The sequence below is a fragment of the Muscardinus avellanarius genome (genome assembly GCF_963383645.1).
Source record: "Muscardinus avellanarius genome assembly, chromosome: 1".
Taxonomy (NCBI): domain Eukaryota; kingdom Metazoa; phylum Chordata; class Mammalia; order Rodentia; family Gliridae; genus Muscardinus; species Muscardinus avellanarius.
Window position 1 is genome coordinate 123363499 of NC_137786.1, and position 16027 is coordinate 123379525.

At 51.7% G+C, this 16027-nt stretch overlaps 1 protein-coding gene across 1 annotated transcript in view; it reads left to right on the forward strand.

Annotated features, from left to right (window-relative positions):
• The window catches only part of TMPRSS13 (transmembrane serine protease 13), a gene marked incomplete at both ends in the record, with an annotated part of 63881 nt that overhangs the window by 43005 nt on the left and 4849 nt on the right, over positions 1-16027 (forward strand). Inside the window, 3 exons of the mRNA XM_080717788.1 lie at positions 5179-5362; positions 7741-7841; positions 10065-10191. Of these exons, the coding sequence (XP_080573914.1) occupies positions 5179-5362; positions 7741-7841; positions 10065-10191 (412 nt within the window). The remainder of the gene's footprint in view (positions 1-5178; positions 5363-7740; positions 7842-10064; positions 10192-16027) is intronic.

Genomic DNA, 16027 nt, shown 5'->3' on the forward strand with positions numbered 1-16027 from the left:
AGATGCTGGTAAGCTAGTGTGTATCAGGTGTGTGCTAATAGGGCTCTAAGTGATAGGTAGAGGTCTTGCCGTGGAGAAGCTTTTCTGCTTTCTCATGATGAGGGACTGCTATTCCATTCACTTCTATCTGGCAGGATTCCTTGGCTGCATGGAACAGAAAGCCAGGCTTTATGTACTGGGAGTTGAATTTCGTCACATAACAAGGAGTCTAGAACAGAGCCATGACATGTTCTTGATGGCTCTTTCCAGATTCCTGCCCTGCCAACCCCAGAGAGTGGTTTCTTTTCCTCATGTTTGCAAGATGACTGTATCGCCTTCAGGCATGTTTCTGATGAAAAAGGAGGGAGAGGGGAAGCAGAAGGAGGAGGAGGAGAGGAAAGGACCAGCAGCAAGCACATACTGTATTTTACTCAGTATAGTTTTGCTGCTCTTGTCTCCTTGGCTAGAAGTGAGTCATATGGACACCCTGAGTTGCAAAGGAGTCTGGGAAAGTGGGTTGTTTGAGTACATTGATGTTCAGTTAGAAAAAGTTCTGGTAGGAAGGGAGAGGATGTGGCTAGGGAAGCAGCAGCGTCTGTCTCCATTTCTACAGCCCCGTCTGTAATTAGAGAGGCCCTGCTTTCACCCCCAGTGACAATGTCCATGTTGCCTGCTCTTCCTCTGTAGGCATCTGGCCTACAAGGTTCCAGGACTCCCCACCCAAGAGCAGGCCTTTACCTGCTCCTAGAATGATCGGAGCCCATGAGGCTTGCTACTCATTTATCCTCTGCCAGTGGCCTTACCCCACCAACCACCGTGTCCCTTCACCTAGAGCCGGCACATTTCACAGGTATAGCCCAGGTCCACTGTGCCAGTGCCTAGAGAGCCAGTCCTGAAGACCCTGATGGCTTTTGGTTATGACCTTTGGATAAGCTAGGAGGTTGCTGGCTAGAGAGAGAGAGAGAAAGCAGGATGATGTCTGAAGTGGCTGTGGGAGGTTGGCTGGAGCAAGAGTCAAGAGCTACAGTTCTCTTAGGTTCAAGAAGTTATAAGGAAGTCACTCTGCAGCGACATACTGGGTCTGACCAGAGTTCCCATTCTATTAGGGCAGCAGATACTCACCAAGCAGAGTGAAAGCCAGATCATGATATGTATGGCTAAAGAGCCATGAGGACACAATGCCATTAATGACAGCAGGACAAGGCAGTTTTAATTTCAATACTGTAATATTTGAATTCATCTATTTAGGGTAGGTAGGAATCTTCTAAATAGAGAAGAAGGGAGAGGCTGTTTCGAGCTGAGAAAATAAAATGAGCAAATGTTTTAGGCAGGAAAGCAGGCTGTGTGTCTGCACAATTCTGTGTGGCCTTCTTGGGCTTGCTGATTCCCCAGCACTAGGTGGGGCCTCAGGATTTATCAGGATAGGGGTGACTGAGGTGATGAAGGGGAAGTGGGGCACAGACTGGGTCAGGAGATGAGGCAGGAAAGGCAGGTGGGCGTCGTGTTATAAAAACCAGTGTCACGATAAGAACTTGGACTTTAAACTTGCAGGAAATGGAGGGCCATGGGAGGCTCAAACCATACCTGTGCTGTGGGAAACAGCTCTACCAAACAGGAGTTGATAGAAGTGGAGGTGGGGGGAACTGAGGCAGATCCAGAAGCAGGAGGCTGGTATCATGGAGGCCTGACCTGAAATGGGGCAGTGGAGTAAATAGCCCACAGAGAAAGTGGGAGAGGCCTGAGGGTGGCATGTGCTTTTCTGGGTGAGGAACTAGGTTGGGGTAGTGCTATTTATGAAGTCAAGGCAGACATGGGAGGAAGTGCCTGAAGGCATGGTGCTATGGTTTGGTCTGGAGTATCCCCCAGGTCCCTGTGGTATAAAGGCTTGGTCCCCAGCCTGTGGTGCTACTGAGAAGTGATGGAGATATGGGGCCTAGTGGAGGATCTCAGATCTCAGGGGCCTGCCCTGGGAAGGAGAGTGGGACCCCAGCCTCTTCCTCCTCCTCTCTTCTGCTACCTGGTTGCCCAGGTGAGCTATTCTCCACCCTTATGGTGGACCACCAGGGGCCACAGGTCCAAAAGCAACAGCGTCAATTAGCCACAGGCTGAAACCTCCACACGTGCTGAGTCCCTGGGATCCCTGGTCTATGTCCCCAGGAAAGAGGAGCAGGTTGGGCACTAGGGGGGGGGGGTTATTGAGCCTCAGTGAGCCACAAAACCTAAGTTGTGGATTTGACTATCTAGGACCTGCATAAGAGGACCGAAGGCCCCACATAGCTGCCTGAAGGGGAAGTGGAGGAGTTTGAGGCCAGGGATGGAGGGGAGGGTCTGGATCCAGGACTGATTTGGATGTGAGCAGAGCTTTTCCAGCCGGGGAGCAGGAAGCTTCTGTATCTTAGGCTGAAGCACAGGTGGAGGCTATGCATTCAAGCCTAGACAGCCAAGTCTGTGTGGATGGGTAGGAAGTAGCAGTTAGTGAACAGAATTGGCTCTCATTCTGCAGCCTGACCCCCAGGAAAAAGCAGCCCTGATCTACCTTGAAGAGTTACCTGCTAGGAGCCCCCATCCAGGCAGCAAGCTGGGCACGGGCTGTGGGAGGGCTATTTCTGCTACAGTGAGAGTGGCTGGGGCAAATGTTACACATGTGGGGGTTTTGCTGCTGAGCTATGAGCTCAGCAGTGTGAGCTTTTAAGCATGTAGCAGTCCTTATGCAGTCGCCAGCAGGGCCCAGTCTGTCCTTCCCATGGCTCCTGTCCTGGGGGCCAGAGGGCATGGCTTCTGCTCTATGCTTCCATTGTGGCCAAGCAGCCATGCCCAGCTCTTTCTCTTTCTCTCTCTCTCTCTCTATCTCTCTCTCTCTCTCTCTCTCTCCTCTCTCTCTCTCCCTGGGCTTCTGGAGCAGGCTTCTTCAGTTAGGGTCCAGGTCTATTTCTCAGGTTCCTGTTGTCAGTGTTGTCCCCACAGCTCTGGGACTGCAGGGTCCCCCCAGCCTGCCTCTCCCCAGCCTTGCTCTCAAGGGTTCCCTTGATGCCTTTAGCCATTGCCCTGAGGATAAGAGCCCAGCCTGGTGTCTGTCTCCATCTTGCTTCCTCTGCTTAAGGACTATACTGAAGGTGAGGGGTGAGGGGGTCCTTTCACACTGTGCTCCTCCTGCCTCAGGGGCCTGGGCACATGGCACTTCTGTTCCAGTGTCAAACTCATTTCCCATCCTATCTGGCACCCTACTTCCAGGCTCTGTCACCTCATCTCTTTAACACCTCCTACCTCCAGGATGCTCCTCTAATGCCACGTCTTCGGACTCTGAACCACATATTAACCACACACTCACTCACAGGACCACTTGATAAATACTGATCTCGCCTAGCAGCTTAAGAGACCACGTCTTTTCTTTCCACAGTGCATTTCTATGGTTTGACCCAGAGCTCAGTGAAGCTGCTCCTCCCCTCCATAAATGGGTTGAAGAATAGAGCAGCTAGTGGCCTCTTAAGCTTCTCCCCTTTCAGGGAGACTCGTGTTCCCCTAGAACATGCGTGTGTGTCGTTTAGTCACTGTGCCAGCCCAGTTCTTCCCGCAGCCCACGTGGCTGGGACGTGAAGAAGCACCATCCAGGCATCAGGGCACAGCCGTTCCTTGTGAAGAGTCAGCTCCTGCTGGTGCCCAGGGCCCAGGAAAGGGGCTGAACCAACAGGTGGCTCCGCTTTGGCATTCTAACCCATTGGCCTTTGCTTTCCCAAATACGCTTGCATAGCTTGGACTTGTGACCTCATCAGCAGCGGCTGTACAAAGCAATAGCGAGATGGAAGAATCCAAGGCGTCCGGAGGGGCAGATCTACTTGTCCAAGGAAGTGGGTCAAGAAGTGATGCAGCTCCATCTCTCCTGCCCAGAACAAGAAGAAAGGGTAAAGGGCAATTGTAACAAAGCCCTCAGTTGTAGTCTAAAGGACAGGGCCAGCAGGGTTGAGCAGTCTGTCCAAAGTCACATAGTTGGCAAAGTTGAGCTTTGGTGACAGAGCTTTAGCTATCACCGGAACCCAGAGGACCTGGGGCTGGGCAAAGTGGGGTCATTCAGTACATGGTCTCATGCTCGAGGGGCCGGGCTGTCGCCCAGGGTCCCTGAATAGGGCTCGCCCAGTACTTTCTCACCACCTAGTTTCTCTGCGGGCTCCCAACCCTCTTGATTTCATCTGTGCTTCCTGCTGTGGTGTTGGGAGACCTGACCATATATTAAAATAATTCAATCTGGGGCCAGAGCTCGAAGTAGCTTTGGGATTTTCTAGACTATCTCCTTTAAGGAGGCCCAGGGCTGAAGGTGTTAGGGGCAGAGCTGAGTGTCTTGCTAGCAGAACCCATCATTCTAGAGTTCAGGACTGGGAGAAGGCCCTGCCTGGACTTGGACAATCCCAGCCTCTCTCAGCAACCTCACAGCACCCTAGCATACACCACAGATGGTGACTTGGGAGGCAGCCTCCCTCTGGGCTGGGCTTCCTGGGTACCAACCCGGTGGTCACCCTCGTGTTTCTTTCTATGGCTTCTGCCTCTACCCCTTCCCACAAGCTCTGCTTCCAATCCTAAGAGCCATTTACTGAGCCCTGGCCTGAGACAGGGCCTTTTCTCTCCTGAGGGTGAATATTAGAATCACTGTTTTCCCATGTGAGGAAATTGAGCCTCCAGAGGTGCTCAGAGCTGGGTCCCAGGTAGTGCTGTGCGGGGCTAGGTAGCAAGTCTTCAATTCAACAGGATCATCCTGCATTTGAACTCTTGGGCACTGGGCTGGGGAGGGGCAATGAGTATTGCCTCCAGGCAGGGTCGGGGGGGTCTTGAAAAGGGGTTCTAAACAGCAAATATGGTTCAGGTGAGGGCCTCACCTAGCTCTAGCTAGAAGTGCCGGCCCGCTTGAGAGGCTCCCGCGCCTGCGACGCAGCCATTCAAGCTCTGGGTGAGCCTATCTCGGGTAATTGCCAAGGCGCCCAATTAACGTGGGCTGCTGAGCCTGATGCTAGGTTATTTTCTCTGAGGCTGGGGCCCCTTGAGTTTACTATTTCAGAGAGACACCAGCTCTGTCGCTGTTATTTGTCTGGCTCCCTTCCCGCCCCCACCGCGAGAAAGCCCGAGAAGCAACAGCTGACTGGAAGGCGCCCGCGCGCTCGCTCGGCTGGGCGGCGGCTCCTGTTGCTTCTCTGCGCTCCCCGCCCTCCCCAGAGCCTCCGGCTGGCGGGAGAGAGGGTCGGGGCCAGGACGCTCCCCCAGCGCGCCCCGCCCGGAGCCCGCGCGACTCTAGCTGGGGGCAGAGCCGCCAGGCCGCGCCCACCGCCCCGCCCGCCCGCCACTCCGGCTGCTCGGGACTCGCCGTCCTCCTGGGATCCGCTGGACCACCGCCGTGCAGGTGAGCTGCTGCGCAGGTGGGCAAAGTTGCTTGGCCCTCCCAGAGGGAAGAGGCTCGGGTGGGGACTGAGCCAGGAGCCGGGGGTCTGTTCGCCTTAGTGGGTGTGTGCGTCCGAGCAGCGGGAAGGGCTTCGGGGATGTAAACAAGGTTGGGGGCGTCGGAAGACTGAGAGCCCAAGCGTGCAGGGGGCGATGCTGGCCGCTGGAGCAGAGGGCCAGGATTCTCGGGAGAAGAGAAAGGGCCGCTCCCACCCTTATTCCCGGGGTTTTCCTTTGTTAAGGAGCTTGGGAACGTGAGGCCCACCCAGGCAGCACTGCAAGATGGAACTGGTGGATCTGGTGCTTGGGCCTAGGGGTGTGGGCTGGGCAGTGAGGGGGCCTGGGGGGTGTGGGCTGGGCAGTGGGGGGCCTGGGGGGTGTGGGCTGGGCAGTGAGGGGGGCCTGGGGGTGCGGGCTGGGCAGTGGGAGGGCCTGGGGGTGTGGGCTTGGCAATGGGGGCTGTGGAAAGGTGTTGGGGCTCCAGGATGTGGAAATTCATAAGAATGCCCACATGCGCCCCCACCCCCGGCCGGGTTTTCTCTCCAGTCCTGTTTTCTTAATAAGAGGCCCAAATTCCCATCCAGCCTTGCCCCAGCAGGGCAGCAGGCAGATCCCAGCTTTGTGTCTCCCTGGGCTGGCAGGTAGAGTTGGATGGGCAGCCTGGGGCTCCAGCTCTTAGGAGGATGAAGCAGCTTGGCTGGAACAGCCCCACTCGGGCTGGCTGGCCTCCTGGCCTGGATATGTGGATATGTCTATCTGTTTGGCAACTTGGCCTTTTGCATGTGACGTGCCTGGCAGTTGCCATGGTAACTCCTGAGGTTCTCAGCCCTCTCCTTTTCCTGCCCATTCCTCACCTCCATATTGCCTCCCCTCCCCCCAACATGGTTGCCTAGAGACTGGTTATCCTTGGCTTCCGTGGAAGGAGACCCTGGCTAGCAAAACCGCCCCCTCCCACTATGGAGCAAGAGCACCACAGGCGCATGCACACACATGCCATACAACACCATCACACCCTCACACACACTCCACAGGCCCTCTAGCCACGCCCTCAAACACACATGCAACACATGTGCATACACGCCTGTGGCAGTTCATCTGTACCCTGCTTGCACCTTATGTGCACACACACGCCAGGATTACACAGCCTTTCTTCCCCAATGCATGCAGGCACACAGACACAGCCTGATTTCAGAACCAGTCTCAGGCCAGGGTGAGGTGAGGGAGAGAGGACAGGATGTCTACCCACCTCCCCCAGCCCTGGAACCGTGCCCAAGGTTGTGCACCAGGACACACAGAAGCTCAGGAAGCCCAGAAGGGAACCCTAGCATCTCCCTAGGAGGGAAAGCATTTCCAGACCCTCTCTCCTAGGGGCTAGATGTAGAAGCTGGCGCAGACCAGAATTTCAATCTCTTCCCAACCCGGAGAAAGCCCAGGCTTCAGGCGCCTTCCTGACTGGAGCAGGCGCTGTGGAGGAGGGGAGGCCGCTGTGCTGGAGGGCTAGGGGGAAGGGCAGGGCGGGGTGGACCGGAAGAAGGGGGGGGAGTCAGACAGAAGAGGGAGAGAAGCCAGGAAAGTGGAAGTTAGGTTGGTTGGCTCTGACTGGGGTTCAGGCCACTCTCTTTCCATTTACATTTTCCTGCTTCTTGCTTGGCTTGTCCAGCTGGATCTGAACATCGAGGGGAGGAAGTGGGTTTGCAAAGGGCTCCTAGATTATCCAGGCTCTTCCCAGACCTGTGGCATCTCTGCTCATAAGATTTCATGTGCCTGAGGGAGGAATTTCCCGCCTGTCTTCCATTAGATCTTTGGACCCATGGAGAACCTGATTCATTCAACCATTGGATAGATCAAGTATCTAGTATGTGTTAATTTCTGGGGACATGGCAGTAAAGAGGGAGACCCAGTCCCTGATCTCAGAATCTTATATTTCTCAGAACCAAAGGAGCCTGTGGGAGCACCTAGTCCAAATGTAGGTGAACTGAGGCTCAGGGATCACATAGCCAGTAGCAGCAGAGACTTTCTGACTTCTCAGCCAGGATTTTGGATTTCACTTGGCTTAACCTTCTTCTCTGCTACCATTTATCTTTTGGGGATTGGGATGCCCCTTCCAATGTGGGAGTCCTTTAGTAGGCAGGGATTGGAAGCCAGCTCCATTACATTATCTTGGAAGGAGAAGCTGGAGGGTGTGACAGAGAGGGAGAAGAGGGAGCAAGCAGTTCTTTAGGCCCCGAGAGTTCCTTGAGAGCTCAGGGGAGCCAGTCCACTTAGATCCACTGTAAATTGCAGGCACGCTCCCCATCCTTCAGCCCTTTTGGACCTGTTTGGCTGCCATCTGGGTGGCAGATAGCACCAGACAGTCCTGGGATGCGCTTCTCTGTTCCTACTGGTGTGCCTTGGAGAAAGCCAGGAAAGTTCCAGCCCCTAGCAGCAGCGACCTGGAGTGGGTAGGTCTGGTTCCATTTCTGCCCCAGCTGCTGGGCTTCCCAGAGACAAATGCCTTCATTCCACATGGTCTCCTTGGATGTAAGCGGGTACTCCTGGTGGAATCTAAAAATGCCTCTGATCTTTTAGACTTCCAATGTCAATAGGGGCTTTAGAGTCCTGATTCCCAGCCAGTTTCCCTCTTCATTTCTGTGAATTATACAGTCTTGAAAGAGATCCTTTTCTCTCCACATACCAAATTATACTAATTATTTTGTAACAGAGTTGCAGCTGAGCCCAGCAGAAAAGGAGCTGGGCCCTGGCTACTCTGGAGAAAGCTCTCTTTCGTCCAGCAGGGCGGGCAGTGTTCTTAAGGCTGAGATCAGGGTTTCTTCTCTTGCCCCTCTGCACAAGGGTCTCCGTGGTCTGATCTTCCAGGACTCACACTGTGCTGGGAGAGTCTTTGAAGGGAGCCTTGGAAGAGGACCAGACCCAGGGCTGTCAAGTGGCAGGTCTGTGAAGTCATGTAGAAGGAGCCTCATGTAGAGGGAGCCGGAGAGTTTGGGATGAGAGGTGCTGGCTCTCTGCCCTGCTGGGAAGCAGGGCATCTCTGGCCAAGACAGAAGCTCCGGCCCTTTGGCAGCATCTTCTCTGCTCTGAAATAGGGGTGGGGGAGAAGTATGAGGCCAGCTGGGAGGCCACATAGGAATGTCTTTGTTGTAAAGACATGTAGAGGACAAGGGGGCTCAGGAAGGGCTCTGTGGGAATACTGCTGCCCAGGCCCAGAATACCCCATTTAGATGGAGAGGGCTAGAGACCGGGTGGGTGGGGGGCGTGTGTCTAGTTGTAATGACAGCGATCCTTCCACATTGCCAGAAGACAAAGCCAGACCTGGGTTGAGAGACCAGAGGCCAGGGTCTTAAAGTAACTCATTTAATTTTTTTTTTCCAGTACTGGGGATGAAACCCAGGGGCATTCTACCTCTGAGCTACACCCCCAGCCCTATTTTTTTTATTCTTTATTTTGAAATGGGGTTCTCACTGAGTTGCAAAGGGCCCTCACTATGTAGCTGAGGCTGTCTGAGAAGCATGATCCTCCTGTCTCAGCCCTCCCCCAAATGCTAGGATTACAAACGTGCATCACCACCTGGGCTTTTAACAAAGGTTCATTGAGTTCCTTGGGAATGCTAGGCCTGTGGGCTTCCCTGACCCCTGTGGTGGAATACAGGCTTCTTGTTCACCAGAGCCATCTTGCTGAGGTAGATGGCTTGATCTGTCCTAACCCCCTCTCCTGCCCCTTCTCCTGCCAACCTGGCTCCCCTTTACCTCCTAGCAGGAAGGCCTCACTCACCCACCTGTGCACCCTCCTTCCTCACATGTGCTTAACCATATTTGCCTAACACCTGGGTAGGTACTTGCCAGCCACCACCCTCTCTCCTTGGCCTGCTGCAGCCTCTCCCACCCTCTCAGCCTTCTCCATCCCACCTGCTATCCTGTAGCCCAGGTCCTGTGATGTTGAGCCCCATTCTCCATTGTTATTGATAAGGACACAGCCTGGCTCTCTGTGACCTGGCTGCAGCCGCCTCTCTGGAGACCTTCTCCAAATGTGTGTGCAAAGCCGTCCTTGTGTTTTCCTGCCCTCTGCTCAGACCCTGCAGACCCTACTGGGTGACACACTTGCTTCTGCTGTGGGGAAAAGGGTGGCAGCTTTGTACATACAAAAGCCTGGGTTTTAATCTGGATTCTGATGTGTTTTAGACTTCTTAACTTCTCTAAGTCCCCTTTTCCTTACCTGTCAAATGAGCATGAAGTTAAGCCCTGTGAAGTGTTATCACGGTGTCTGGAACTTAGTAAATGTTCAGTAAATACAGCTGCTCTGATAGCAACAATGACAGCTACTCTCCCGGATTATTTTCAAAATGGCGTTGTAGCATCCTCTGAGGCTCCTCCCAAGAGTTCCTCCCATCAAGGATCTCTTTCTGATTCTCAGTAAGCACCTGCTTCCCTCCCCATGTTCCTGAAGACTCTGTTCCCCTAGGCCCTACATCTTAGCTACTGATAGACACGTAGAGACACGTACAGACCTGCCTCCTCCCTCCAACCCACAGGCCTCTTCAAAGAGCAAGATTTGTTTGTCTTCCCCAAGATCAAAACCTTGGAGAAAAGCCAGTGAGCACTGTGAACTGAGCATTGGTGGGGGGTCCTCATCCAGGGAGGTGTTGAGCCCACTCCCCCCACCCTTGCCAGGCTGCCTCCTTGCCTGTGGCCCACACTCCTGAGCTGAACAGGCCTTTCAACTCAGCAAGCCTGGCTCCTTTAGTAGAGGCTGAAGCTAAGAATCTGACCCCATCTGGGGTCTGGGAGATGCTTGAAGGTGAGACCAATAGAGGGGTGCTTCTTCATCGCACTGCATTTTGAGATTTGACCAAGGCCCAAACGAAAGAGGAAGGGAGGGGCTGGGGCTGGGTGTGTGCTAAAATGCCTGGAATGCCTGAAAAGGTTCACACAGATGCTTGGTTCTGAGCTTAGATTGGACCAGGAATGAAGGCGATAGAGGCAGTAACATTCATTTATTAACACATCCATCAGCCTCTGTTGATCCTCTGTTGGGGAACCAGGGTCGCACAGAATGTCTCTGATCTCAGGGAGTTTCATGTGATGAGCCCCAGCCTGCAGCTCCTGTGCAGTACTGCCCAGGCACTTCCAAACTGGACCAACATCCCCTAGAGGCAGGGTCCTCAGACCTGTGCAGTAGAGGGAGGCCGGCCTTCCAGGGCTGCTAGTAGTCCATGGACAGTGGCCGGATGGCACAGTGAAGACCATCAGAGTGGCAGTGAGGGGACCAGACGCACCATCTCCCCACCCCCCCAACCTGTGGGCCAGCTTGGGATCTTTCCATGGAAACTTCCAGAAGTCTCTAGGTTAGGGACTGGTGAATTGATTCCCATTCTAAGGAAGAAACTGTCATCCTTCAAGGTCATTTCTTTTCTTCTTTCCCCTCTGACCACCTTTCTTTCCCCTAGAAGTAACTTTATATTAAACCCTGTATTTAACCCAGGTGTCCCCAGCTTAAATTAACAAGCCCCCTGCTGTACAACAGGGACTTTTGCCTTTTGCACCCTGCACAGCCAGGCAGGATTGGGGACCTGAAGGGATTCCCTCTTCCATGCATGAGAGATGGCGGGGAGGAATCTCAGCCTCTGGGCTACTTTGGGGCCCTCTGGCTGGGGTGAAGGACCCCTGGTGAGGGGCCAGAGGTGAGTGTGTGTTCTGGGTTAGTGCCCTGTGCCCTGGCTATCTAGCTACCTCCTGGGCAGCACTGGGGACTTGGGGTGGTGTCTGCAGCCACTGTGGCAGGACTGTGTTAATGTCACCACTCTCTGCTCCCTTCCCCTTCCTAGGCTCTGAGAACTGTCTCCTCAGTTCCTCTTGGTGTGTGTGTGTGTGTGTGTGTGTGAGAGAGAGAGAGAGAGAGAGAGAGAGAGAGAGAGAGAGAGAGTGTGTGTGTGTGTGTGTGGGGGGGGGGCATGGCCGTTTCCAGCTAGGCTATTAAATAGGATAATTGGTGTTTAATTCTTTATTTGATGGGTGTTTAAAGTGCAAATCCAGGGAACTGCTTGCATTTTACTCTGGAGACCACAGATCCATCAGTGACCTCTGGTCCAAGCCAAGAGCCCTAATTTTTAAAGGCAGCTTTAAATGTCATGCTGACTCGTGGCTCTGAAGCCGTGACCTGCAGATACCCGGCCCGCTGCATAGTATTGGACACTGTGAAAGGACCACCATGCTCCACACTGGGCTCAGAAGATGAGCTCACATGGGCATGATGGGATGGGGTGGAGAACTGTTTTTGTTTTCTAACTGAAGTTCAGAATTTTTTATTGTTTTTCTATGAACAGACTTTATTTTTTTTAGGACAGTTTCAGATTTTACAGAAAACTTGGGCAGATACTACAGAGTTTTAGTACTCTCCCCTACACACAGTTTCTGCTATTATTCAGAGCTAACCTTAGTGTTGTGGAAATTACAGACCCACTGTTGAATCATTCTTAGTAGCTGAAGCCAGCAGCACCATATTCAAAATTTCTTAGTTTTGCCTCACATCCTTGTTCTGTCCTAGGGCCCCATCCAGAACACCCTGTTACATTTAGCCATCATGTCTCTCTGGGTCCTCTTGGCCATGACAGTTTTTTTTTTTTTTCTTTTTGGTACTGGGGATGGAACCCAGTGGCATTCTACCTCTGAGCTACACCCTCAGCCCTATTTTTTAAAAATTATTCTTTATTTTGAAACAGGGTCTCACTGAGTTGCAAAGGGCCTCACTAAGTAGCTAAGGCTGTCTCCAAACCCGGATCCTCCTGTCTCAGCCTCCCAAGTACTGGGATTACAAGTATGCACCACCATGCCCAGCTGGCCATGACAGTTTTTTAGACCTTTCTTGGCCTTTGGTGACTGATGGCTCTAAGAAGCACTGGTCAGGATATTATGGGATAGCCCTCTCTTGGAACTCTTCTGAGGGTGTCCTTGTGGTTAGACTGGGGTTATGGGTTTGGGAAAGGAAGATCACTAGGTGCCAAGCCGTCCTTTTCACATCCCATTTGTCCCTGTGGACACTCACAGAACTGGGCCCTTCATCCTTTCATATCTCCCAAGAAGCACAGTTCCAGCACCTGGAGATTGGAGCCAGGCCCTCTCTGCTCCAAGAGACACGTCAGCTCGGCGATCAACTGTCTCTGGCTGTCCTCAGCATCCCAGGTCTTGCAAGCCCTGGGGTAGCACAAAGACTCTTCAGATAGAACCTTTTTAAAGAAGGCATGAGTCAGGATGTGCCAGGTGCCCGTCAGTGACATGAAGGCAGCAGGTGCGCTCTGAATCTACAGAGCCCGCAGATCAGCCCTCAGGCTGTGGTGTTGGCCGGACAGAGAGCATTTCTCAGTCTTGGCTGTGTATTAGAATTGGCAGGGGGATTCTAAAAATTATGGATGTCTTGGCCACACCTCCTCTAAGTTTAGAATTTAATGGGGCTGAGTTGATTCCTGGGTGTTTTTATTCAAAAGCTCTCTGTCATCCAAAGATGCAGTCAGAGTTGAGAGCTGGAATAGCCAGGGAAGGGTATTCTAAGTAGAGGGAATAGAATGCACAAAGCCTGAAGAGAGATACGGGCAGGGCACAAGATGGAAGTAGATGGTGTTAGCTGAGGGCCATGAGAGAACATCTTGGAAGGATGGAAAAGGAAGAGACTTGGAAGTATATATGTATACCAAAAAAGAAATATTTCAATTTCTAATAAAGAAACAACACTGAAGCACCACTGAGTGCTTTGGCATCTGGGAGGGAAGTGACCGGCATAGAGTGGTGATGCAGGCATCAGCGACCCGGACAGAGTGGAGGGAGGAAGTTAGAGACATGCATGGCCACTGCAAGATGAGGGAAGCCATGGCAAAGGAGGCCAGAGTGGAGAGGTGTCGCAGGGGTCACTGGCTGGGACCCTGCCCCAGAAACAACGTGGAGCCCGGAGGGGAAGGGAATCCTGGGGCCTGTTTAGACCCTTATGTGGGGACTGTGTCCTGCTCACTGCAGAGCCTCAGAGGTGAGCATGGTACCTAAAAAACAGTTGGTCGTCAAGGTTACTGGAAGATGAAGGTGCCCTATTGACAAAACCAGGCCTTGTTCCCAAACTACTCTCCCTTTCTCCGCAAACATTCCCATCTAAGTGCTGGCAAATCTGAGCCCTATGGGAAGCAGTCTGAGACGTGGCTCAGGCTAAGATGTGAATGACTGTTCTGACTGGGAGTCTTTCTCTTTTAAAGGGAGGATTTAATGACTTTTAAGAGGCTTTTCAGGGACAATGTCATGGGGCAGACATGTTTTTGAGAAGGAGTGGTCAGACCACACCCTGCCATTCTAGCCATGCTGGAAGCAAGTCCACCTGCCCCTTCCCAGCAGCATGTGAAAGGCTGCCAGTTGCTGGGCTTGATGCTCTGTGGCTCCCCTGGACAGGGTCACCTGCGGCTGTCTAGGACAGGTCCAGCTCCCAAGCTCCCAGCATAGATGCGCTGATCCCCTGCTGGGAGAAGGTGGCAGGGGTCCAGCAGCTGCTGGGAGACAGGCCGAGGGGTCAGAGTGCCTGGCCATGCTGAGACTCAGCTGGGAGCCCTGGGCATATCTGTGCACAGCTGGGACTCAGCGCTGGCTGACAGGCAGGCCTCCTTCGTCCTAAGAGGCCCAGCCCTTCCCCAATGCCACCCATAGTGAACAGAACACAGCCGGGCAAGAATAGGTGAAAGAAAATTTAAGAAAAGGCATAGCAACACATGCCAAACATTTCTTTTTTTTTTTTTTTTTTTTTGTGGTACTGGTGTTTCTGGAAGCCTTTCTACCTCTAGGCTACACTCCCAGACCTATTTTATATTTTTATTTGGAGACAGGGTCTCTTAAGCCAGCACAGCTGGCTTCAAACCTGCGCGATCCTCCTGTCTCTGCCTCCCAAGTGCGGGGATTACAAGCGTGCGCCACCACACCCAGCCCAAACATTTCTAAGAAGCTATGTTTTAGGTTACCCTCATCCTGGCCGTGAACATTCCCATCAATGAGCCAGGTTAGCATTGTTTATTCCATCAGTTATACCCATTTTATTTTCCAAGCTTTTGTTGCTGTAATATACATAGAATCTGGAATGTGCTTGAGTGACCATTCCCGAGTGTGCAGTCCATCGAGTGCATTCACACTGCTGTGCAGCTGTCACTACCGTCCATCTCCAGAGCTCTCTTCACCTAGCAAAGCTGAGACGCCATACCCATGCAACAGTGACTCCCTGTTCCCCTCTCCCCAGAACCCTATGCTCCTCCTTTCCAACTCATGCTTTTGACTAAGTAAGTACCTCATGAGAGTGGAATCATTTAATATTTGTTATTTTGTGTCTGACTTATTTCACTAAGCATCTAGTCTTCCAGGCTCATATATATATATTTAGTTTGAAGCAGGGTCTCACTAGATTGATGAGAGCCTTAACTACTTCCTGAGACTGTCCTTAAACCTGTGATCCTCCTGTCTCAGCTCCCAAGTACTGGGATTACAAGCATGCAACATCATACCTGGGTCTTGATAATGTCTTTTGTTGTTTTGTTTTGTTTTGTACTGGGGATTGAACCCACAGGCATTGTACCTCCTATCTTATATTTTATTTTGAAAAGGATCTCACCAAGTTGCTGATGCTGGCCTTGAACCTGTAATCCTCCTGTCTCAGCCTTCCAAAAACTGAGATTATATGCGTGTGCCACCTGGCCTAGCTTGATAATGTCTTTTAATGCTCACACACAAAAATTTTTAAATTCTCTCCAAGTCTGGGATATCTTTCCATTCATTTATATCTTCTTTCACTTCTTTTTGAAATATCTTAAAGTTTTCATTGTACAAGTTTTCACCTTCTTAGCTAATTTCTAAGTACTCTATTTTTATGATGCTATCATAAACGCAGTTGCTCCTAATTCCCATTTTGGACTATCTATTTTTGTGAGAAAAAAAAAACATGATTATTTTTTTTTTTTTTTTTTGCGGGTCTGCCCTATTTTTTTTTTTTTTAATTCTTTATTTTGAAACCGGGTCTCACTGAGTTGCAGAGGGCCTCACTAAGTAGCTGAGGCTGTCTGCGAACCGTGATCCTCCGGTCTCAGCTTCCCAAATGCTGGGATTACAAGCATGCGCCATCACACCCGGCCAAAACTTGATTTTTGTCTGTGATTTTGTGCCCAGTACTCTTATTTATTAGGGGTGTGTGTGTGTGTGTGTGTGTGTGTTCTTTAAGGTTTGCTATGAATAAGATAATATTACTTGTGAACAGAGATCATTTTACTTCTTCCTTCCCGTTTTGATTGCCTTTTATTTATTTGTTTTGCCTAATTACTCTGACTGGAACTTTCAATACTCTATTGAACAGAAATAGTGGAAGTGGGCATCCTTGCCCTGGTTCTGATCATGGAAGAAAAGCTTTCTGGAGTTTGGCACTGAGTATTGATATTTGCTGTGAGTTCTCATATATGATTTCTGTTATGCTGAGCCAGTCTCCTATTCCCGTTTATTGAGTGTCTTTAATGTTGAACTTTTGTCAAGTGCTCTTCTGCACTGGTGAGATGTAAGTCCCCTTTCGTTTTGCTAATGCAGTTTAGTAGATTGACTGGTATTTGTACATTGAACTACCCTTGCATTCTAGG